This window comes from Sus scrofa, chromosome 7 (genome assembly GCF_054392235.1).
Source record: "Sus scrofa isolate SSC_HxYL_T2T_F1_AM1 chromosome 7, Sscrofa_HxYL_maternal_Yorkshire_Landrace_v2.0, whole genome shotgun sequence".
In the NCBI taxonomy this organism is placed as follows: domain Eukaryota; kingdom Metazoa; phylum Chordata; class Mammalia; order Artiodactyla; family Suidae; genus Sus; species Sus scrofa.
In genome coordinates this window covers 68,115,833-68,138,328 of record NC_139389.1, presented here as the reverse complement: position 1 = coordinate 68,138,328, position 22,496 = coordinate 68,115,833, and the positions used below count along the sequence as shown (strand labels likewise).

Sequence of the window (22,496 nt, the reverse complement as noted above, 5' to 3'; positions counted from 1 at the left end):
TCATTGTGACGAGGATTCCAGGGGCTTTGTGACACGTGCTGGCTGGCTCTGTTCAAGTATGGGAGGTCAGAAGAGGCCCAGTTCCTCCTGGAAATGAAACTTATCCCCCAAAAGGAAGACTGCCTTCCCCTGCTTCATTAAAGCATCATTTAGAGCTTCAAGTGAGATCTGGTCAGAGGTCGCTTTGAAGAAGGCCAGCAGGGGCCATGACCACCCTCTCTCCCGAAAACAGCCTTTCTGCCAGGCAGTCGGCCTCCTTCATCCTGGTGGGTTCTTCATCGGCTCTGAGTCCCTCACTCCCTAACCTCTGGTTTGCATTAGGGCCATTTTCCCCTGTCTAGGGAGGACTAGAACCCTGACTGGCCTAGAAGGTGGAGAGTGTAGGCGAAACCTTGGTCTCACCATCATTACAGACAAGACTCAGAAATACAGGTCCCTTTTTGCCCTTCTCTCTAAGCCAGTGTTACCTTTTGCCTATATGTGACATTCTAACTTTAATGAGTTCTGGGTTTGCAAGTTCAGTCTTAAAAAAGATGCTGATATACTTTCCTTGGTGCTTTTGCCAACAATTTTGGTATGCTGCCACCAGGTGGCAGTAGTGCTTTTGTTAGTAGTGGGCTCCTGACCACTTCATAAGATGCACTGTTCATTTGAATTCAGCCTCTGTCATAAAATTTTCCACACAGTGTATTTTTCAAAATCATAGGAATTAATTATAATGACATTAACCAATCTCAAGACTCATTAATCATAGTGATTTAAAGAGTGGTACATAAAAAAGCAGAAATTCAAAACCAGCACCTCTCCCCCTGAGTTTTAAATGTTATTGCTTTATTGCAGATTATTAGCAGGCCTTGATTTGAATTTCCTTCATATCTCTCTTCATTTCTCTGAACTTAGAGAAGGATAATAATAAAATAAACTGTCATATAGCATTTATTATGTACAATGATTGTTCTAAGTGCTTTATTTATAGCTGCTTCGTCTCATCATAATTCTAGGAGGTGGATAAAGCTATTATCTGCACTTTATAAATGAGAAGATTGAGGCACAGGGACTAAGCAACTTGCCCTCAGTCCCACAGCTAGTAAATGGCAGAGCTGGTATTTAAACCCAGGATTTAGGAGTCCATCTCCTAAAGCAGTGAGTCTCCAGGTGTGATGCTGGAATCCGCAGCATCAGCATCAAATGGACACTTGAAAGAAATGCAGATTCTTGAGCCCAGATCTTCTGAACCAGAAATTCTGGGATGGGGCCCAGCCCTCTGTGGTTTAACAAGCCCTCCAGGAGAACCTGATGTGCAGCTAACTTCGTTTTTCCATTTTCCCTTTTTTTTTTTTTTTTTTTTTTTGTCTTTTGTCCTTTTAGGGCTGCACCCGTGGCATATGGAGGTTCCCAGGCTAGGGGTCCAATCGGAGCTACAGCTGCCGGCCTGCACCACAGCCACAGCAACAGTTTTTCCATTTTTTTAAAGCTTAATTGAATGCAGCTAACTTTGAAAACCCCTGTTTTAAGCCATTTAAAAAAATGACTATGCTATCCTGATGACACACCTCCACATCTGGATTGATAACAATCCTCCAGACAACTTTCAAATGGCACACATCCCCCCCAACGCCCAGCTTTCTACTCAATATGCCTGCCCTCCTTGAGCCATCCTTCTCCCCTTGGTGAGAGTCACTGACATGGTGACTGCTACAAGTGTGTCTTGTCCTTCAGGTGACCTGAGGCTTTACTGGGGGCTCTTGTGGCCATGAGTATTCAGAGCAAATAGCACCAAAAACCCTCACAGAAAGTTTTCCTTATCCTCCAGTGGCTTTTCTCCTTTACTAAAAATACTGGAGAAAATCCTGAACCCAGTGATGCAGAGGGGGAAGGAGGGGGGAGTTATCTCCCTGCAGCCAAGGCCTCTAGCAGCAGGAGCTGTTAGAGAGGCTAAACCATTTAGGGCTTCCACTTCTGACCCCCTTCTCCAGGGACCTGTGCATGGCAGGCTTTCCCCAGGTTTGCTGGTGGGGCTTTAACCTGCTTAGACAGGCCAAAAAGGCAGGGGGGGCGGGCAGAGATTTCTATACTTGCTCTCCCCCAAGGGACTAGGAAAGGAGCTACTACAATCTGAAGGGTACCCAGCACCTCATGGACCACCAGGGTCTCCTGGACGACCAGATCATTGTGCCCAGACTGTGGGCAGGGTGATCACAGGTTTGTGGGATATAGGAGGATGAAGATGGATTTGAGTGGTCATTGAGTTGACAATCTCTATTACTTTGAAGGACCCCAGATGCAGATCCTATGGTTTCTGGCCAAGACAGGTGGTGTGGCTATACTGGTGAAGAGACAGAGGGGTCTTCCTGTGGAAATCCACCTCCTCCCCAACTGCCTTTTGCAGGTGGTCAGGCCTTTTGTGCTTGTCCTCGGCTTGCTAGCAAATGTCTTAGATATTCCGGTGGCTGGGCTGGAGTTTGCTGAGATGTGGGGAGATCCAGGGACGTGGTGGGCCGTAGACAAGACGCATTTGCTGGAAAAAGCCAGTGGCTTTTTATAAGCAACCTCAGCCATGGCAAAGCAGGCAGATGGCCAATTGTTGCAGGTAGAGGTTTAGTGATGCAAATTCTCCCAGCACTAGGCAGACTGCAGACGCCAGCCTTCTTTTGCTGTTTCTAATTATCTCTGCCTTATTGTGTCTATGCTATACCTTTTATTATGCTGTTCTGTGCATATTACTTTGAGTACTTTGCCACTTTTCATTGTGTTTGACCCTTTTCACACTTCTTTGTTCATTTATTTTGTAAATCTTTCTATGGCATTCAATGTTTACACTTTTTTTTTTTTTTTTTTTTTTTTTTTGTCTTTTTAGGGGCAGCGGCATATGGAGGTTCCCAGGCTAGGGATCAAATAGGAGCTGTAGCCACTAGCCTACCTCACAGCCACCGTCTACAAACTGCACCATAGCTCACAGTAACACCCAATCCTTAACCCACTGTTGGAGGCCAAGGATTGAACCTGTGTCCTCAGGGTTACTAGTCAGATTCATTTCTGCTGAGCCACGATGGGAACTCCCTAAGGTATACCTTTTGTTAACAGCTTGGGTAGGGTGTTTATTTTTTATTCCAGCTGAAAATCTTTGCCTTTTCCACTCCCCAGTGGCATGGCCTTGGAGATAAGCACCTTGACTCTTGCACCAAAAAGCTCTGGGTTCATATCTCAGCTCTGATATTTACTGTGTGACTGCAGATATACTAATTAACCCTCTAGGGCTCAGGTTCCCTAATATTTAAAAGGATGTAACAACCCCCCTACCTTCTCAATAGTTGTGAAGATGGAACAGTTGGTAAATGTAAAGTGCTTAGAATATCATCAGTACTTTTTAAGTGTTTACAGCTAATAAGGGAATTTAATGCATTTATTTCCATAATTTCTCTGGGTTTCTATCAGTTTTGTGCATTTATTGATTCCTTGTTGTTTCCTGTATTGTTTGTTTTTATTTTTTAAGTGAATTAGAAGGAAAATGTACTATTCCTATAATTTCTAATTTTAAAAGTCAAAAATAAAACAATCTCTTCTGACACTGTCTTTCAATCTAATAAAAAATTGAATTTGCAGGTAAAAATCTTGCCACAAAGAACACTCCAGGCCTACATGGCTTCACTGATGAGTTATACCAAATGCTGAAGAAAGAAATAATACTAATTTTATACAAAATATTTTTAAAAACTGAAAAGCAGGAATATATCCCTACTTATTCTATGAAGCCAACATTACCCTGATGCCAAAATCAAAGATATTGTTAAAAAAAAGAAAATTACACATTGATATCTCTCATGAACATTGATGCAAAAATCCTAAATAAAATTGTAGCAGGAATTCTCTGGTTGTTTAATGGTTAGGACTTGATGATTTCACAGCTCCAGCCTGGGTTCAATTCCTGGGTTGGACACTGAGATTCCACATCAAGCCACTGCATGCTGTGGCCAAAACAAAACAAAACAAAACAAAAAAAACAATTTTGTAGCAAATAATACACAATGATGTATAAAAAAGATAATATATCACCAGAGGGGTTTATCCAAGAAATGATTTAACACTCAGAATAATTCAATATCATTTACCATATTAGCAAACTAAAAAAAAAAAAAAAAAAAAAAGCCGTATGAGCCTCTCAATCGATGCAAAACATCCATTCCTGATTAAAAACCCTCAGCAAACTAGGAGAATCGAAGGGAACTTCCTCAACCTGATGAAGGGCATCTACAAAAAAGCCTATGGTTGAGATCATACCAAATCATGAAAGTCCGAACGCTTTTCCTGTAAGATTAGGAACAAAGCAAAGATGTCTGTTCTCCCTACTTTTATTTGACATTGCCCTTGAAGTTCTAGCCAGGGCAGAAAACATGAAAAAGAAATAAAAGGCATCCAGTCTGGAAAGGAAGAAGTGAAACTGCCTTTATTCACAGATAATAGGATCATCTATGTCAGGATGGGCAAACGTTTTCTGTAAAGGTCAAGATAGTAAGTACTTTAGTCTTTGTGTGCCGTGTATCTCTGCTGCACTTGACTCTAGCATTGTAGTGGGAAAGCAGCCACAGACAACAGTTGAGTGAATGGGCATGGCTGTGTGCCAGTTAAACTTTTTTTTTTTTTTTTTTTTTTTTTGTCTTTTTGCCTTTTCTAGGGCCTCTCCTGCAGCATATGGAGGTTCCCAGGCTAGGGGTCTAATTGGAGCTGCAGCCACCGGCCTACGCCAGAGCCACAGCAACGAGGGATGTGAGCTGTCTCTGCGACCCACACCACAGCTCATGGCAACGCCGGATGCTTAACCCACTGAGCAAGGCCAGGGATCAAACCCGAAACCTCATGGTTCCTAGTTGGATTCATTAACCACTGAGGCACCACGGGAACTCCAAACTTTATTTTTAAAAAAAGGTTGGAGGCTGGATTTGGCCCATGGGGTGTAGTTTGCCCATCACTGGCCTATATAACAAATCCTATGGATCCACCAGAAAAGCTGCTAGGACTAATAAGTGAGGGTATCAAGGCTGTAGGATACAAAATCAATACATAAAAATCCACTGTATCTGCATAAACAAGCAATGAACAGTTGGAAGTTGAAAATAATACCCTTTACAATAGCATCCTGAAAAAATGAAATATTTAGCAATAAATCTGACAAAAACATATGAATAACTGACACATCCCAAACCACAAAAAATAATGCTGAGCGAAACTAAAGACAACCTAAACAAATGGAGAAACAGACTGTGTTCACAGGTCAGAAGACTCATTAGTATTATCAGTTCTCCCCAAATTGGATCTGTAGGGTCACTGCGAGCCCCACCAAAATCACAGCTGTCTTTACGCAGACATCGACAGCAGACTCAAACTCACAAGGAAATGCATTCCTGAAGTTCATGCATTTTCTTTTATAATTAAGCCCAGCTCTGCCGATTCCCTTCTCCTTCCTTCTGAGCGTTGCAGTCTCTGACAGGGACAGGTCGGGAGAACAGGACGATGGCTGTCAGGGGGCAGGAGCCTGGCTCAGGTCAGCTCAGGGGACAGTGTCTGGGCAGTGAGTGGGGTATGACATCAGGGCGGACCCTGCTTGCCAAGGTTAGGCCAATGCCAAGATTTTTTTGTACCTTCTTGGGTTCATATGTCCTATTTTGGTTCAGAAGATGGAGCACATATGAGTCACTAAAGTGTACTGTTCAATCCATCCCTATCGAACATGGAGGTGGTGGAAATTACCTCCAGTTTGGGTCTGTGGGCTCTCCTTTTCCATTTCCAGAGCTGTTACATTTCTAACCCCTTTCTACACACAAGGCCAGTGGACCAGCATTAGCAATCCTCAGGGAGCTTGTTAGAAACATGTCGTCTTGGGCCCCACCCCAGACCTTCTGAGTCAGAATCTGCATTTTAAAAAGAACCTCAGGTGACTTGTATGCAAACTTAGGTTTGAGTCACACATGCACATATTCAAGTATATATCACAGGTAAGTTGGTAGGATATATATCGGACTTGTCTAGTCACCTGCCAAGCTCTGGCCATCAGCACACTTTCCTGTCTGCAGGGTGACAGTCCAAGATATTTTCTCCAACACAAGATTCCTCTAGGAATCTTCTCCTGTTCCAACAGGAACTCAATTCCTAGTTAATCTTTTATGACCCTTTTAAACTACCTTGCATGCAAATGTTCATTCACCCTTCCCAACACACACACACACACACACACACACCCCTACCCCTTGTGTAGACTGGAAACCAGTCCTTATGATGCACTGTTTCACTCTTCTAGGAAAGGTAAAACGGAGTTCATGAATGTGTTTAATTAGTGCATATTTTATGTTTTTCCATTAACAAAGTGGTACATATAAGGATGGAAAAGTTTGAAAATACAAGGAAAAGGGAAAAAAAAACCACTTATAATCCTATGACTCAAAGACAATCACTGTTTTTTGGGGGGTTGAGAGGTTAGCCTTTTTTCTAACAGGATTTTATAGTGGTTAATTCACTATAAAAGTACATAAGAGTATATAGGGAGCAGTTTTTACAATATGTAACAGATGCATATGGAGAATGGTACATAGAATAGATATTGAATACACAATTTTGTTTTTTGCTTTCTTCAGCTACCATTTGTATTTGCCCAGATTATTATTCATTCCTTGTAAGCATCAATTTAAATGGCTCATGATATCCCATTGAGCGTATAAACCAGAGTTTACTTAACTATTCCCTTATTGCACAACATTTAGTGCAGGCTTGCATTTTTCATTTTGGTAAATACTGTGCAATGAAAATTATTGTGCATACAGCATTTTTCTATATATCTTCAGTAGTTTCCTCAGGATAAATTTCAGAAGTGAAGCAGAGGCCGTGAACTTTGATTCACAATGCAAAATCCAGGATCTATCATTTTAAAATCACACTTAAAGAAAAGCCAAAGATTCCTAACAGAGGGGTGTCCTTGCCAGGTGAAGAGAAAACCACCCATTGACAAGACAGAATGGGATGGCTTCTTTGACGAGAATGGTCACTTGGCCAAGTCACGAGACTTCATTTGCGTTAATATCCTGGAAAGGGTACGATCCTGAACTACCCTTGGGCTCCCCCTGGAACTGGGGTGGCATGGTGGGCGAAGGGATGAGCATGGCACTGGGAGGGACCCTTTTGGCAGGCATCCAGCTAGCCCATGACTTCTCACCTTCACCCCTTCCCAGGGTCTGCACCCCTTCGTGAGGACGGAAGCCTGGAAGTTCCTCACAGGCTACTACTCGTGGCAGAGTTCCCAGGATGAGCGGCTCACAGTGGACAGCACGAGGAGGTAAAAAGTGCCGGATCCTGTGGGGGGGTGGGGGGTGGGGGGGCAGGTGGCAATGCAGGTGGGAGTGGGTGCCCACCCCAGCCTGGTAGGTTCAGGCTGCTTCCTTCAAATGGACTTCTCTTTCTGAGAGACAACCCCCCCACCACGCTCAGGGTCCGCACATAGGGGTATGGGCACCTTCCCCTGCCCCACTTTGGATGTGGCACCCCACATGGACTTGATCCCAGCACCTCCTCGCACTGCCCCCCAGCCCAGCCCTACGCTGTGCAGTCTGCTTGAAGTGGAGCAGATTCCCACACGGGGCCAGCAGAGAATAAGCCAGGCAGCAGAGAATCCAGGGCCCACCTGGGTAATCCTGAATGAGCTCCTCTCAAGATCCTTAATCACATCTTCAAAGACCCTTTTCCTAAATAAGGTCACATTCACAGGTTCCAGGGGTTAGGACGTGGATACATCTTTTGGGAGGTCACCATGCAGCCCATGATACCACCTAACCTCATTCTAATGATGGACACATCCAGCCCCTCCAATTCTGAGGCACGGCTGCTAGTGTTGGCTCCATTCTACAGATGAGGAAACAGAGGCGTAGAGGTAGAAAGTGATATCCCCAAGTCTTGACCCCAGGGGCAGATACCCAGGTCTTAAGCTGTGGATGCAGGATTCAGGAGCAGCGGTCAGACTGCAGAGCCATGAGGTTAAACCTGTCTCCCTGCACACTAGAGGGTGGCTGGGGCTGGCGCAACAGAGCTGAGGGGAGGCAGCGGGCACCATCTAGGTGGGGGCACTGCTCAGAGGCCCTCGACTCACCTGGAGGGGAAGGCTGCCTCGTCCAGCCCCAGTTCTGTCTCACAGGAAGAACTACGAGGCCTTATGCCAGATGTACGAGAAGATTCAGCCCCTTCTGGAAAACCTGCACCGGAACTTCACAGAGACCCGGAACAATATCAGTGAGCGGAGCGGCATGGGCCGGGCTGGGCAGCAGGGAGGGCTGGATGTCATTCCTGCCCCTTCTCAGTCACGTCCGTGGGGTGGTGCCCATGTTCCTGGGAGCTTCCTTGACATGTGCCAGGAATTTTTCCAGCTCAACCTTGGTCAGTCCATCCGCCCATCCCTACTGGGTGCCCCTGGATGCCCAGCACCATAGGTCCCTTGGTATATGCTGTTCCTGCTGGTCTGTCTACACCTCCTCCCCCTTGGCCATGAACTGAGATTTGAAATGGATGGGGATGGGCCACCCCTGGCAAAGGATAAAGCCTGGTCAAAGATCTGGAGGTGGGAAAAAACCCAGGCAGTCAGGTCGCAAGTGAGCGGTGGCGCCTAGTGGGCTGATGTACCTTTTTTACAGCCCCCTTCCCGGGACGTCCTGGGTCCTACCCTCTGGGGTTGGGGGAAAATAAACTCACCCATGGACCTTCTGCTGGAGGTGATCTGGTGCTACCCCCCGATCCCTTGCCCTCCACCTAGCATATGACATCCAGAAACTCTATGACAAAGACCCCCTGGGCAATGTCCTTATTGATAAGAAGAGGCTGGAGAAGATCCTGCTCCTGAGTTATGTCTGCAACACCGAAGCAGGTGTGTCACAGGGCTGGGCCTCCCTTCAGCCCCATCATTTCAACTCCTTCCTGGGACCTGACCCTGCCCAAGCCCAGGCTCCGCTCCTCCGTGCCCCCCCCCCTCACTGGCCCCCTCCATTCCAGAGTACCAGCAGGGCTTCCATGATATGGTGATGCTCTTCCACCTGATGGTAGAACATGACCATGAGACCTTCTGGCTTTTCCAGTTCTTTCTGCAGAAAACGGTGAGAGCTGGGCCTGGCTTGGGATCCCCATTCCTCAAACGACTCCTTAAGGTTAAACAAGTATTGGCAGCCCAGCCATTCCCTCCAGCCTGGAAATAGCCCTCTGAGTCCCAGAGGAGCTTCTCCCAGACAAAGGCAATGCCAGCCTCAGTGGGGTGCATTCTGGACGGGACATGGCAGGCACTGGGATTGAGAAGGGGAATAACAATGCTCTGGGTCCAGCTCTCGTCACACCTTGAAAGGTTTGGCAAGGTCCACCGAGGGCACCCTTCTCCTGGCATTTCACTCCCAAAACACAGCTCTGCTCCTACAAATCCTCCAAGGCTCCACACAGGCCCCAAATAAAATCCAACCTCAGCCAGACATTCAAGGCCTCTGTCTTCAGTGTGATCTCTCACTGCTACTCTCTCATGACCTGCATCCAGACCCACTAGGGCCTTAGTATGCCCACACTGAGGGTGAGGGCTTTGGAAGGTGCTGCTCCCTGTTACTGTCTTCCTGGAAAGCCTTTCCTCGTGATCTGTGAGAGGCTGCCCCAAACCCACCCCCATCCCTGCAACCGTGTGCACGCTGCTCTTGCCTGGTCCTGATTAGTTCAGACCCACGGTATGTGTCTGGAGGAATAACTGGACTCACTGCATTGTGAGCCACACCTGAGACATCTCTGCATCCCCACCACACACACACACACACACACACACGAGATATAGACATGATATATGCATGTTTGCAAACACACATACACTGACACCCAGACGCATACAGAGACATGGGCTCGGCCTGGAGCCAGACGCACACAGAGCCTCCAGAGTTGGGATTTGATGAAGCAAAGATGACTCTTTCAGTGCTTTCAAGAGGTTCCCCACCCCCGTCTCTCCCAGGAGCACAGCTGTGTCATCAACATCGGGGTGGGCAAGAACCTCGACATGCTCAACATCCTGATCAACTTCCTGGACCCTGTGTTCTCTGATCACTTAAGTGAGTGCCCCCCTCTGCCACCGGACACCTCTCCCAACCAGGGCATGCGTGGGAGAGGGCCTGGGACCCAGTCGGGGTCCTTTGGTCTTTCCGTTAGGCCTCGGGAGGAGGGTTCCTCTGGATGGGGTTGGAGTCTGGAACGTGGAAAATCCACCTCAAACCATCTCCAAGGGCAGATGGGAAAGGGAAAGCCCAGGTTTCCACATTTCCTGAGTGAGTCTGTGTGCTCTGTTGTTTGGCCTCATTCTGTGGGTTTTTGCTTTATCTGCTGTTGCCCTGACCCCCGCCCCCAGCTGGCGCCCTGCTTCTCTCCCCACAGAAGGCAAGGGTGCTGGGGCCGTGCAGTCCCTCTTCCCCTGGTTCTGCCTCTGCTTTCAACACGCCTTCAAGTCCTTTGATGACGTCTGGAGGCTCTGGGAGGTGAGGGGCTCCTTGGGGGCAGAGCACAAGGCCTGGAACCCCAGAGGTTGAATGAATGAATGGCTGGATGAATGAGCACAGCAGCAGCAAGGCCCAGGCATGGCTGACAGGGGCATGTGGTTGGTGGGTACCGTACCATCCTAAGGGCATCTGCAGTCTCAGGCCCTACCCCAGGGAAGCCCTTCTCCTTGCCTCCCCTTATTGCCGGCTTTAGATGGAGTTCAGTAGGATGTATTGGGCCAGTGACTCTGCTTCTACCCTGCTGGAAGACACTGGAGCATCAGTTGGTCCATCTGTTCATCTAAAGCCACCACTGCACCTTCTCGGGGCAGTACAGGGAGGAGGGGCCTGTGCAGTGGAAGCCATACCCGCATCTGCTTCCCTGCCACCCCACCTGCGCGAGCGGCCCCGCTCTGCTCTCTTTTTCCCAGCTGCTGCTTCCTTGACCTTCCCTTCCACCTGAGGGCCCACTCCTTCCGAGCCCTCACCCCTGGAGAAGGAGGGTCTCCCAAGGACAGGCTGAGCTTGCAGTTCTTTGACCCAAGTCCCCAGGGCATCAGCAGATGAACCTCCCAGGAACATGCCCACCGCTCATCATTGCCCTGCCCACTGGCCGCCACTGCCTGCAGGAGCCAGCCCACTGCGCTGCCAGGCATTTGGCACCCCACAATCCAACACCCCCCGCCTCAACCCTCCCTCCTGGCCTGCTGGTTTCCATGCTCAAGTCCATGACAACCCCCAGGCCTTTGGCGACACCCCTAGGCTGCTGACTTTCCAACAACGGTTGCTTTGCCAAAGCTCCACTCAAATCCTACAGAGTTATTCAGTCATCCTTTTCATTCTCTCTCCCTCTCCTCTTGCTTCCTCGCTTCCTCCTTCCCTTCTTCCCTCTCATTACACTCTCCCTCCTCCCTTCCTCTGTGTAAGGAATTCCCTGAAGCCTTTTTCTCTGAGTTCCCCAACAGTAAGCACAATGCCTGGAACCCCAGAGGCTGGATGAATGAGCACAGCAGCAGCAAGGCCCAGGTGTGGCCGACAGGGGCATGTGGTTGGTGGGTACCGTACCATCCTAAGGGCATCTGCAGTCTCAGGCCACAGGCCAGGCTAAGGCTCACCTGCCACCTGCAGGTACTGCTGACAGGGAAGCCCTGCAGGAACTCCCAGGTGCTGGTGGCCTACAGCATGCTGCAGATGGTGCGTGAGCAGGTGCTGCAGGAAAGCATGACGGGCGATGACATCCTCCTGGTGAGAACACCCTTGGGTCGGGCCCCGCCCCACCAGCTCGTGGAGGCGCCCACCATCCACACCATCCCTGGGGAAGTCCCTGGGCTCCAGCGCCCCTTTTGCCCTTGGGCAGGAGTAGCGATGAGGGCTGACATACTCCCAACACTGTGCTGAGTGCTTTTACAGACCAGCTCACTTAAGCCTGATGCAGAGGGCTAATAACATCATCACAGTCACCCCTACTTAGCATATGGGGAAAGTGAGGCCTTAAACGGTTCTTAACCTTTAGCTTGACTGACATCTAACCCTTTGTCCCTCCTGTGACAAAAGACCTAGAATTTTCCAATGATTCTAAAAAGCAGCTGAAATCTTTACTCCAAAAAATCTTAGGAGTTCCCATCATGGCGCAGCAGAAACAAATCCAACTAGGAACCATGAGGTTGTGGGTTCAGTCCCTGGCCTCGCTCAGTGGGTTAAGGATCTGGCCTTGCCATGAGCTGTGGTGTAGGTCACAGATGCGGCTTAGATCCTGTGTTGCTATGGCTGTGGTGTAGGCTGGCCGCTGTAGTTTGGTTGGATCCCTAGTCTGGGAACCTCCATATGCCTCAGGTACAGCCCTAAAAAGCAAACAAACAAATAATCTTAGATGGCACCCCAATCATAAAACGAGTCCTCCTAGGAGCCCCTGAAACATTCGGCAGAACCCCGGGACTTGCTAGAGCCCAGTAGGAAACCTGCATTTGCCATCTTTCCAATATATAAAATTCCAAGGGTAAAATTGCAGGCACTGTGCCAAGCTGGTTGGAGAGAGATCAGGTGGCCCCAGTGACTACCATGAGCAGCAGCCTTGTCCCCTTGAAGTGGCAGGTCACCACCTGTGCCAGCCTGTGCCCAGGGAGCCCTACCTTCACCCCACCTTCTCTCGGCACAGGCCTGCAACAACCTTATCGACCTTGATGCTGATGAGCTGATCTCCGCTGCCTGCATAGTTTATGCTGAGCTCATCCAAAAGGATGTAAGTTACCCTGATTATTTGTCCTCCTTCACTTCTTCCTCCAAGAAGCCTTCCCTGATCTCCCAAGCCCGGCCCATGGCAGGTGTATTCGACTTCAGAGACACAGCTTGAGCTACATTCTCTGTCACTAGCCCACGGGGGCTGCTCTGCATGGTCTCCTCTCCATGTGCAGGTGCAACTCCTGCCTCCCCAGGGAAGGTGGTGCTTTCTGAGAACACAGCCCTTATTCCTCGTTCCCTGCATCCATCCCAGCAGATCTGGGCACATGGGCTGGGCCCTCAGGGGCTCAGGAGAAGGTCACTGGTTGAATGAACTGAAGCATGAGAATGACAGACCAATGTCTATCCATCTCTACCAGCCATAATTCTCCTCTTCCTCAGGTCCCTCAGCCATTAAAGGATTTCCTTCTCTGAGGACACTCACAATGGATAGACGCCCTCAATGGACAGGACCAGACGAGATCCTGATGAGGTCAGGATCAGGTCCAATGGGGCATTCGGGTGAGTGCATAGGTAATACAGCTGCAAGGAAACCGCCTTCTGGAGTCACAGTTTGTGGTGAGCAGTGTGTCTCCTGGGGGGTGGGGGGTGGGGCGTGTAAGGGCAGAGACAGGATTGTTTAACAAGAAGAGAGAATGCCAGGGCTAGAGAGCGGGCATATCCTGGGAAGAGATTGTTCTGGTCAGCAATTCCTTGGTGGCTGAGGATTTTCCAAGGCGGCAGTGCTTTTGCACCGGAAAGGAAAGGGTTAAGGGGGAATCAACTTTTGGAGGCAGCGGCTCTAATAGGCTTGCTCACTCCCTGGGGCTCAGTCCTGGGAGGAAGGCCTGACCCCAGGGCTCCCCCTCCATTGCTCCCCTTACTCCCAACACATCAGTCACGCATGAATATGTTTTTCCTGGGCTTCCCATCAGTCTGTGGGAGGAATAGACGCCGGCTGGCAAGTGACTCCCCTCATGGTTTCAAAGCCCCCTCGCAAGTGCATCTTCATGCTCAGCCTGGAAGGCCAGCTCAAACTAAACTCGATTTTTCAGCCTTAATTTCTCCCTGGAGCAGAGGCTCCTGCTGCCCGTTGTCCCCAGACTGCGCCCCAGCCCCGAGCCCCCACCCCCATCCTGCCCATGCCCTAAGGGGCACCCTGGGGACGGACATGAGTTGGCAGAGAGGCAGGGATGGCCGAGTGCCCCCATAGCTGCTTGGCAAGTGTGTACAGCTGCATGTGTGTGCATGCACTTGCGCACACCTGTGTACACACACAAACACCTACAGGCTCCTGCCCAGTAGCTACTCTTTTGCAGAGAGGGCTGATGGATGGGCAGGAGGGATCTGCCGGTTTTACTGTGGCCCTTGCCCTTGAGGGTGAAGCACAACCATCCTTCTCCCTCTCCTTCTGCTCACACCCTGTCACTCTCAGTGACCATCACTGAAAGGCACCATGTCCCCAATTAGTGTCTGGTTTCCCTTCCTCGGGTGACAATCTCCCATCTGTGGCTGGCTCTGAGTCTCTTGGCTGCTCTGCCTCTGCTGGACGGGGTTATTCTGAAGAGTGAGGCCCTGGTCCCCCCACCAGGGTCTTCTCTGCATGGTGAAAGAGGGAGCATTTGCTGGGCAGGAAGGCACATGCATAAATTCACATACTGCGCTCCTCCTCGGGCTTCTGTTCCCAGGACAGTTTATTTTAATAAGGGTTTCTGCATGGAATACAATTTTATAAGAACAAAACTATGTTTCCACTTTGCCAAAGGACTAGAGTTAAAGACATCTGGATGAGCTAACTGTGACCTTGGGAAGAGAAGAGTCCATCGAAACACTGACTGTGCATTTCCTAATGCTTCTTTTGTCCTGGCGGAGTTGGTTGGCTTATGATTTTTGGTTGGGTCAGAGACCCAATGCCAACCATCTATTCCAAAACTAAAAAAACCCAACCACTCACCTTCTAGGTTAATGGTGTTCAAACTTGATTTTAAAACCACCGGAGCCCTATTGTTACAAAATCTACACCAGGAGCCCAGAGGTTGAAGTCTGGGTGGGAAGCCCAGAGCCCCTGTCTCTGTGACCCCCCCTCCCGGACCCCTCCTTGAAGGTCATCATTTCCTCCAAAGAATCTCTGGCCTACTGGGAGCATGTTTGAAAAGCTCCGTTTCTCTTAAAGATGAACTGGATTAAGTCTTGACAGGGAATTGATTCCGGTTCAGATAAACTGCAGGTAACATAGGGATGGAAATGAAGATGGTAGAAGAGTTAAACATCTCTCCGTTCATCGGCTGTGCTCCTGCCTGGTGGACTGCAGATTAGAATCTTCCCACCACACCGCTGGGCGGGCTTCTCCTCTCGTAGTTTATCACCCAGGGTAATTTTTCTCCAGTAAGATCCCGTCTAGAGCGAGAACTAGGGGAAGCATTCAAAGTCTAGAGATTATGTTCCCTCAGTGTCAAGAGTGTGCTGGTCTAAATAATGTCATTCCACAGACAATGACTGAGTCCTCACTGTGAGCTGCCCAGTGTCCAGGCACTGAGAATCCCACAATGGGAAAAAGAGGGACGCGATCCCTGTTTCCATGGCACGTGTGGTTGAGTGAGAACCTGGTAATCGCCTTAAAGAATACGTATAATTGCAAATCCCTTTTGAGCTCTGAAGGAAAGGAATGCAGTTCTAGGAGAGAAGACAGCAATTAGCGGTGGTGGTGGTGGTGGCGGTGCCAGTGACAAGGGTGGTGATTCAAGGATGATGTCATGATGATAATAATGGGTGGGAGGAGTTGTGATGTTGGTACTAATGGTGAATCATAACTGTGGGAGTGGTGTCAGTGAGGCCAATGGTAGGAACATCAAAGAGGGTGGTGGCAGTTATGCTGATGTCAGCAATGGTGTCGTGTTGGTAGCAGAGGTGGCCAAGTCAGTCTTGGTGATGACAATGGGGATATTGGTGATGATACTGGTTGCTAGTGATGTTTTGGTGTCAGTGGTGTGGCAGGGGTGGTGGTAGAGGTGTGAGGTCATTGATGGTGGCGAAGGTGGTGGTAGTGGTGATGTCAGTGGTGGTGCTCCTGGCAGAGGCGTGAGTTCGATTCTGGCAGTGGTGGAGAAGATGTCATTGGGGGGCAATGGTTGTGCTGACTTGTGTTCTGGCCACAACACTGTCTACAATGGCCATCTTTCTCTCTCACTCTCTTTTTTTGTTTTTTGTTTTTTAGGGCCACACCCATGGCATATGGAAATTCCCAGGCTAAGTGTTAGATTGGAGTTTCAGCTGCCAGCCTACACCATAGCCACAGCATCTTGGGATCAGAGCCCTGTCTTCGACCTACACCATAGCTCATGGAAATGCCGGATCCTTAACCCACTGAGTAGGGCCAGGGATTGAGCCCGCATCCTCATGGATTCTAGTCAAATCGTTAACCACTGAGCCACAGAGGGAATTCCTACAATGGCCATCTCTGATTTGATATTGATGATGGTGTTGGTGGTGATGGCAATCATGATGGAGATGAAATCAAGGATAAATTCATTCTGGAAAGACACACTTCCAATGAGCAAGACCTAAATTATTTTTAAATGAGTCATGGTGGTCATGCATATGGAGATAAAGTAAATGGAAGCATCCAGACCAAAACTTGGTCCTGAGCCTGATGTGAAATCTTGGATTGGCTATATCCATTCCATGACCTCATCCCACTTCTCCTCCTTCCACTCTTGTTCGAAACCTCGTCCCTGAAAGTCCTTCATTTCTCCTTCTCTGGCCGCCTTGAATGACCCCAAACCCACTCCTTGTTCCTGAAACCAGGAAAACGGCTCTCCATCCACCTACGGTCCCACAGAGGTGGCATGTATAAAGACCCAAGTTCTCTGGGACCCAGAGTCTGTGCTTCTGGCTCAGAGAGGGAGCAAGGAAATGGGCTATGCACCCGTCCTCCAGCTGGCCAGCAGGGTCCAGTCCTGGGCTGAAGCCCCAGAACTTTGTCCAGTGAGGAAGAAGGGCTCTTCCTCCTGCAGGGGGAAGGACACAGCTGGTGGGACACAGTGGGAGGAGCCTCCACTGCCCAGGGCCCACCCCCACCGAAGTAATCAGACTTGAGGTCAGAGCACTGGCCTCTCAAGGGGACAAGGGAAGAAGAAAGAGGGTGAGAAGGAAGTAAAGGAAGAAAAACAAAGAAATACTAGAAAAAATGGGGAGGTAGTGATATAGGAGGCAATGTGAGGTTTCTTTCTCAACAAAAGGCCATCTCAGCGAGCATCAGTAGAGCCATCAGTGTTGGCTGAACATGGCGAAGTGACAAACAGTACCTGCGCACTGATCCTCTAGGCTGATATTTGTCATGGATGTGTTTCCCAGGCCCCATCCCCAGCACGCGTGCACACACACACACACACACACACACATACACAAATACTGCAGCCTCAGGATATTCCTGTTGGTTTTTGTTGTTCAAACCTGATTGAGATGGCACTATGCTGGAAAGGTCTTTTTTGTTTGCCTTTCAGAAAAAGGATGTTCAGGTCCATTTGGACCAAACGAACTATCTCCTCCCTTCCTGCCCTTGCCACCTGCCCCTCCGTGTGCATGCATATATACATGTCAATCTGACCAAGTTCTGCCAGTTCTACCACAGCATAAACCAGCTGCTCAGTTCTGTCACTCCTGCAGAGGGAATGTGGCTTGACTGTGTCCTCTGACCCGTGTCCTCTGGTGGTCTCAGGCCAGGGGCTATAAGCCCAGAGCTCATCAGTGCTGGGGCCTGAGCTGCCCCCTTCGGGCCGTGGGCCGTCACCAGTAGTCAGGAGGGGCTGTGCCAGCTCTGCTGCTCCTGCTACTGCCACCGCTGACCCAATGAGAAGCACTTGCTGAGCAATTACTGTGTCCCAAGCCCTGTGCTAAGCACGCCATAGGCTTCCTCTCCCATCAACCTCAAGTTAAAGAGACAGACACCATCATTGCCCACTTTTTACTAGTAAGGAAGCTGAGATCCGGGGCTATCCAGCCAGCGAGGGCAAGGTCAGAATGTGAACACTGACCGTGGGCCCCAAGCCTCCACTGTTAACACCACAGTATTGGTCCTGGGCCAGCTCCCCGTGTTCACCTCTCCATCTGCCCACAGCCTTACCCAGGGTCTGCTGTCTCCCCCAAGGCACACACCCGAGTCTTCCATCCAGACCCCTGCAGGGCAGACCCCATGTCACAGGCCACCCCGCCTCTGGCAAACTGAGGACCCACCCATGGGTAGGCTGAGATGCTCCAGGGCTGGATCCTGAGGGAGGGCATGCAGTGGCTCTCCTACTTCCCCTGTGCTGCCCTGTGTACCACATGCTTGTTAGGATCCATAAGTTTGGGGAAGGCCAAATTACAGCCATGTGTACTGCTGCTTGTTCTGCAGAAAAACGTTCAGGCTGCTCTGGACATTGCTTTTCCAGGACGGGGGCTGGGCTGGGTGGGGCTCTGGGGTTACAAGGAAATCAGCAGAGCTAAGAGGAGCTACCGTGGCTCTGCTGGGCATGGAAGCCGAGGCAGCAAAGCCAGGGAGGCTGGAATGAGCCAGATACGTGAGTCTGGGAGAAGAGGGGTGGAGGAGAACTGCACAGGAGCACCCCCCCCCACATCCTGGCCCCTGCAGACCCCTCTCTGGACCAGCCCCAGACACAGAGATGACATTGGGCAAGAACAAAGCAGAGACAGGAATTTCCAGGCAGTGCCAAATGCTCTCCTGCCCTGCGAGCGATCGGCCACATGGCCAGGAGGATGAGGGGTGGGGGAGCAGGGAATAGATTTATTTCTGAGGTCTACAGCCAGAGCACTAGCATCCAAATTGTCCTGTAAGACCCTGGGGCTAGGTGAGCCCACAGTGAGGAGAAGTTTAGCAGCAACTGGAAATGAGAGAGGTGGGTCATGGGAGACCGCAGGAGGTGGGGGCAAGGTGGGAGGGTAGAGCTACAAGCAGCAGCTTTTAATCTTGGCTGCACATTAAAGTCGCCAGGGAGCTTTTAATAATAACCTGTGCCCAGGGCCCAATGATGAAATCAGAATCCCTGGGGGTGGGGCCAGGACGCTGGTATTTTTAAAAAGCTCCATAAGCAATTCTAGTGTGTAGTCAGGAGAACTGCTAGGCTCAGAGCAGGCATTAGATGGGGTGGGCTTAGTGGGTTTTTTGTTTGTTTGTTTGTTTTGTCTTTTTAGGGCCACACCCACAGCATATGGAAGTTCCCAGGCTAAGGGTTGAATCGGAGCTGCAGCTGCCAGCCTACGCCACAGCCACACCAATGCCAGATCCTTTAACCCACTGAGTGAAGCCAGGGATCAAGCCTGAATCTTCATGGATACAGTCAGATTCTTAACCCACTGAGCAACAACGGGAACTCCTGGAGTGGGCTTAGGATAGGAGTGGCTGTGCAGGGCACTATCCTGAACTGATGTTGAGAACCAGAGTTTGTCTCTGCAGCCAGTACACCCTCCCTCCAGCACTGGTTCCGCCCTGGACCTCCCTAAAGTCCCACTGCCCTCTCCTTCCTGGCTCTTAACTGTACCTCCCACCTCCCTGCCTCACAGCCCCTCAGCAGAGAGACTCTAGAATTGGGCATTCCAAGTTATTTTCTGAACCAGCACGTAAAAGAATCTCTCTAGGGAATTAATAAGTGCCCAAGTCTCAAAGGCTGACCCTCACCTGCAGTGATATGCAAATGGCACCTAAATACCCACACCATGAGGGTGCTCAGAAGCGGGGAGCAAATGGAATGCAAATGTATGCAATCATTATGCAAATAAGGGCAGCCCCAGATTAACGGCCTCGTCCAGACAGCAGCTGTCTCTTCAGGTACTGGCTGGGCTGGCGGGGAGGGCTGGGTCTCCTGTCAGAAGCGTCCTGAGGAAGGGGCAAGAGGAGGGATGGTTATGCATCCTCGCCAGCTGCTGGTCTTCTCTGAGAGGTCTGGGAGCGGGTGTCTATCCAGCAGGAGAATGTTCTCCTCTAACGGGGCTCCTTACGCACGTCCCTGGTTCAATGCCAGACTCTGAGCTCTGGGGGGAGAGGTGGTGGTGACAGGGATGCTGGAGGTGATGGGAGAGATGAGAGCGGAAGTGATAGGGCTGGAAATAGCTGAGAAGATGACAGAGGAGGAAGGGAGGGTGAAGTTCCTGCTCACAGGGGTGGTGACAGAGGGGTCCTGGAGGGGATGGTGGCCATGGTGCCGGTGACGGCAAATATGACAGAGGTTACAGTAGTGGCAGCAGCGGTGATGATCATGGCAGAATAGGACAGGATGCTCTGGATGAAATGGAGATGACAGAGGTAATACTGACGATGGTCGTGGCAGAAAGGATGGCAACAGGAGGCGAGGGTGGAGGAAATCACAGGGTGGGGGAGGTAATGATAGCGATGCTGCTGACAGAAACAAGAGCAACGGTGATGGTGGCGATAGTGAAGGTGATGGTGGAAATGCCATTAACGGAGGCAGCGGGAGGGGGCGGGTGTGGTGAAGGTCACTGTTGTGACCTATATGCGATGAGGGTGATGAAGTGACAGAGAAGTGACAGATGAGGGGGAGTTGGGGAAGATGGGTCCTCAAAACGCTTCGGCTCAGTAGGGGAGAATATTAGAGAACCTGTCAGAACAAGACAGGAGGGAGGAGGGAAAGAATGTGAAGAAGAGACACAAGGTCTGCAGAGATGGGGAGACAGGGCCGAGCCTCCCCCCCCCTCCCCCGCAGCCACAGACCAGAGAAGGCTCAGAGACAATGCCTGACTCTTCTCTCCTGGGCAAAGTCTCAGCTACAAACACCTGCCGGACCTCCGTTTCTCCCTCTGAGAAATGGGAAGAAGAGTGAAAAGCAAGTGAATGAGTGGGTTTGCTCTCATCTTTCACCGCAACCCTGTGGCTAAGCTCAGAGGCAGGTCCAGTGCATGGAGCTGTCTTATTGAGGGCTGGGGAAGGAGGCGGGGGCGAGGGGGGGGGTGGACACAGGACACAGCACATGTTGCTGGGGCTTCAGGAGAACTCGGAAATGGCCTGCTGTGGCTCCTACCCCAGGGCCCAAGTCCTCCCCACTTCTCCATGACCTCATCTTGGTCACTACAATGATGGTCACCAGAGCTGCCCACCCTGTTTCTTTCCTGAGAAGCCCTACCCTAAGCAGACTGCAGAGTGAGCTGGTTTAGTCCAGGGCTCTGGAGTCAGACTCCAGGTAACAGTTGTGTGGCCCTGGACAATACGCATCACCTCTCAGAGCCTGTGTTTTCTCACCTCTAAATTAGGAATAAAAAGACCTACCTTACAGATTGTGACGTGAATGACTACACGTGTGTGGCCCAGCAAATGCAGAGAACTGGGAACGGTTGGGCAGACACTGCCAGGAGTCAGGTGCACCATTATCATTTATTTTTAACCACACTTTTTCACGCATTCTTTAAACACAGGAGAGAGGTCCTCTCCAGGACCTATGGCTTCCCACAGCCCCAAGGTACAGCCTCTGGAATAAGCCACCTCCTCCTCCCTGTGGAGCCTGCAACTGTACATTAATCCTGCAGAGGGCGCACCGCCTCCATGAGCCAAAATTCCACTGGGAGGCCAGGCTGCCCCAGGGAGGAAGCACCCTGCTGGCCCATAGAGCCACTCTGTCAGTCCCTGTGCTCTGGCTGGGGTGGAGGAGCTGCAGGGGAGGAAGCCTAGCCCCCTGGGCCAGAGCTGCTTTGGTGGGGGGCTGGAAGAGGGGCAGGGGTCTTTGTGTTGCTCATGACTCTCAGAGGTCCTAAGCCTTCCACTCTGGCTGCAGATTGGCTGGGAACTGGCAATTGGCTTGGGATGTAGGAGCCATTGGGGTCTTCCTGAAAGTTTGTCTTGACAGCTCCAGAGCCCTGGGGTGGAGGGGGTGCAGTGAGCTCCTTGTCCTCCTCCACACCCACTTTCTTAGCTGGGCATCCCCTCCTCCCTACTGCACCCCCCCTGCCCCCCACTGCAGTCCAACATGATTTGCTATGAGTGACAGTAGCCATCCTAATGGCTCAGATGATGGCCCGTGTTTACCCAGGGTGGCCTGAGGAGAGCAGGATCCAGATGAGTCACCTCTCGGAATGGTAATGAAGGCTGCCTGGAGAATCTGTCAGCCTCCTTCCCAGGCCCACGGCCCCTCATCTGCACACACCAGACGCTCAGACTCTGGTCTGAGCAGAGGCTCTGTTCCGAGACGCACCCAGCACGGGGAGCAGCTGCAGTAGCCATGCCCTTGGGCCACAGGGCAGCATCGGGGCCAGTGCCCCACACCTGTCGCAGCCAGTGCTCCATGTCGGAGGCCACCTCTGCTTTCTCTAGGCCATCTCTAAGCACTGCCTGCCTCACAGTGGGAAGGACCATCCAAGGACGTTGCCCATGTTTTCGACACGCAAGACCAGCGGCGTCCAACAGAAATATAAGGGTACCCACAAATGTATTTGTAATATTTTCATAGCCACATTAAAAAAGTAAAAAGACAATTGAAACGATTTTTCCCACCCAATAGAACCATAATATCATCATGTATTATTATTGTACACTTTCAACCCTTCCTAATTGAACGGTCCACAATGCAAGTGCTCAGCAGCCACACGTGGCTGTGAGTGGTTCCTGTGTGGGGCAGTGTGTATTAGGCACACGTGTCACCTTCCAGTGCTCAGTCTCAGTTCGTGTGTGTTGACTGTCTGGGTTCCAGGCTGGTGGTCTCCTGGGGATCCAGCAGCAGCAGGTGGCTGAGGGGCCCCAGGAGCTGCAGTTCCTCTACC

At 50.5% G+C, this 22,496-nt stretch overlaps 1 protein-coding gene and 1 long non-coding RNA gene across 6 annotated transcripts in view; one reads left to right on the top strand and one right to left on the bottom strand.

The window, feature by feature from the left end:
- LOC110261566 (uncharacterized) overlaps positions 1–22,496 on the bottom strand; it is a 125,569-nt gene that overhangs the window by 74,572 nt on the left and 28,501 nt on the right. The window lies entirely within an intron of this gene.
- On the top strand, positions 3–22,220 carry TBC1D21 (TBC1 domain family member 21). Of its 5 annotated transcripts, XR_014810564.1 has the most exons (15): positions 3–266; positions 6,972–7,079; positions 7,218–7,321; positions 8,174–8,268; positions 8,786–8,896; positions 9,022–9,122; positions 10,004–10,100; positions 10,420–10,520; positions 10,735–11,546; positions 11,649–11,765; positions 12,676–12,759; positions 13,140–13,259; positions 15,227–15,343; positions 20,997–21,102; positions 21,770–22,220. XR_014810564.1 is itself a non-coding variant. In XM_084968855.1 (12 exons), exons 1-12 carry the CDS (start codon positions 207–209, stop codon positions 13,170–13,172), a joined length of 1,110 nt encoding a protein of 369 aa, XP_084824981.1. In that variant the 5' UTR covers positions 3–206; the 3' UTR covers positions 13,173–13,295. The 5 variants fall into 5 exon arrangements, 2 of the variants coding, with proteins under 2 accessions (XP_084824981.1, XP_001928582.1); XR_014810565.1 differs by lacking the exons at positions 10,735–11,546; positions 15,227–15,343; XR_014810563.1 differs by lacking the exons at positions 15,227–15,343; positions 20,997–21,102; positions 21,770–22,220 and having other exon boundaries at positions 13,140–13,295.

Coding starts and splice junctions, on each gene's coding strand:
- TBC1D21 (XM_084968855.1), top strand. CDS start 207: ATGACCACCCTCTCTCCCGAAAACAGCCTTTCTGCCAGGCAGTCGGCC. Junction 10,521..11,447: donor ACGTCTGGAGGCTCTGGGAG/GTGAGGGGCTCC, acceptor CCTCTGTGTAAG/GAATTCCCTGAAGCCTTTTT. Junction 11,547..11,648: donor ACAGCAGCAGCAAGGCCCAG/GTGTGGCCGACA, acceptor TGCCACCTGCAG/GTACTGCTGACAGGGAAGCC.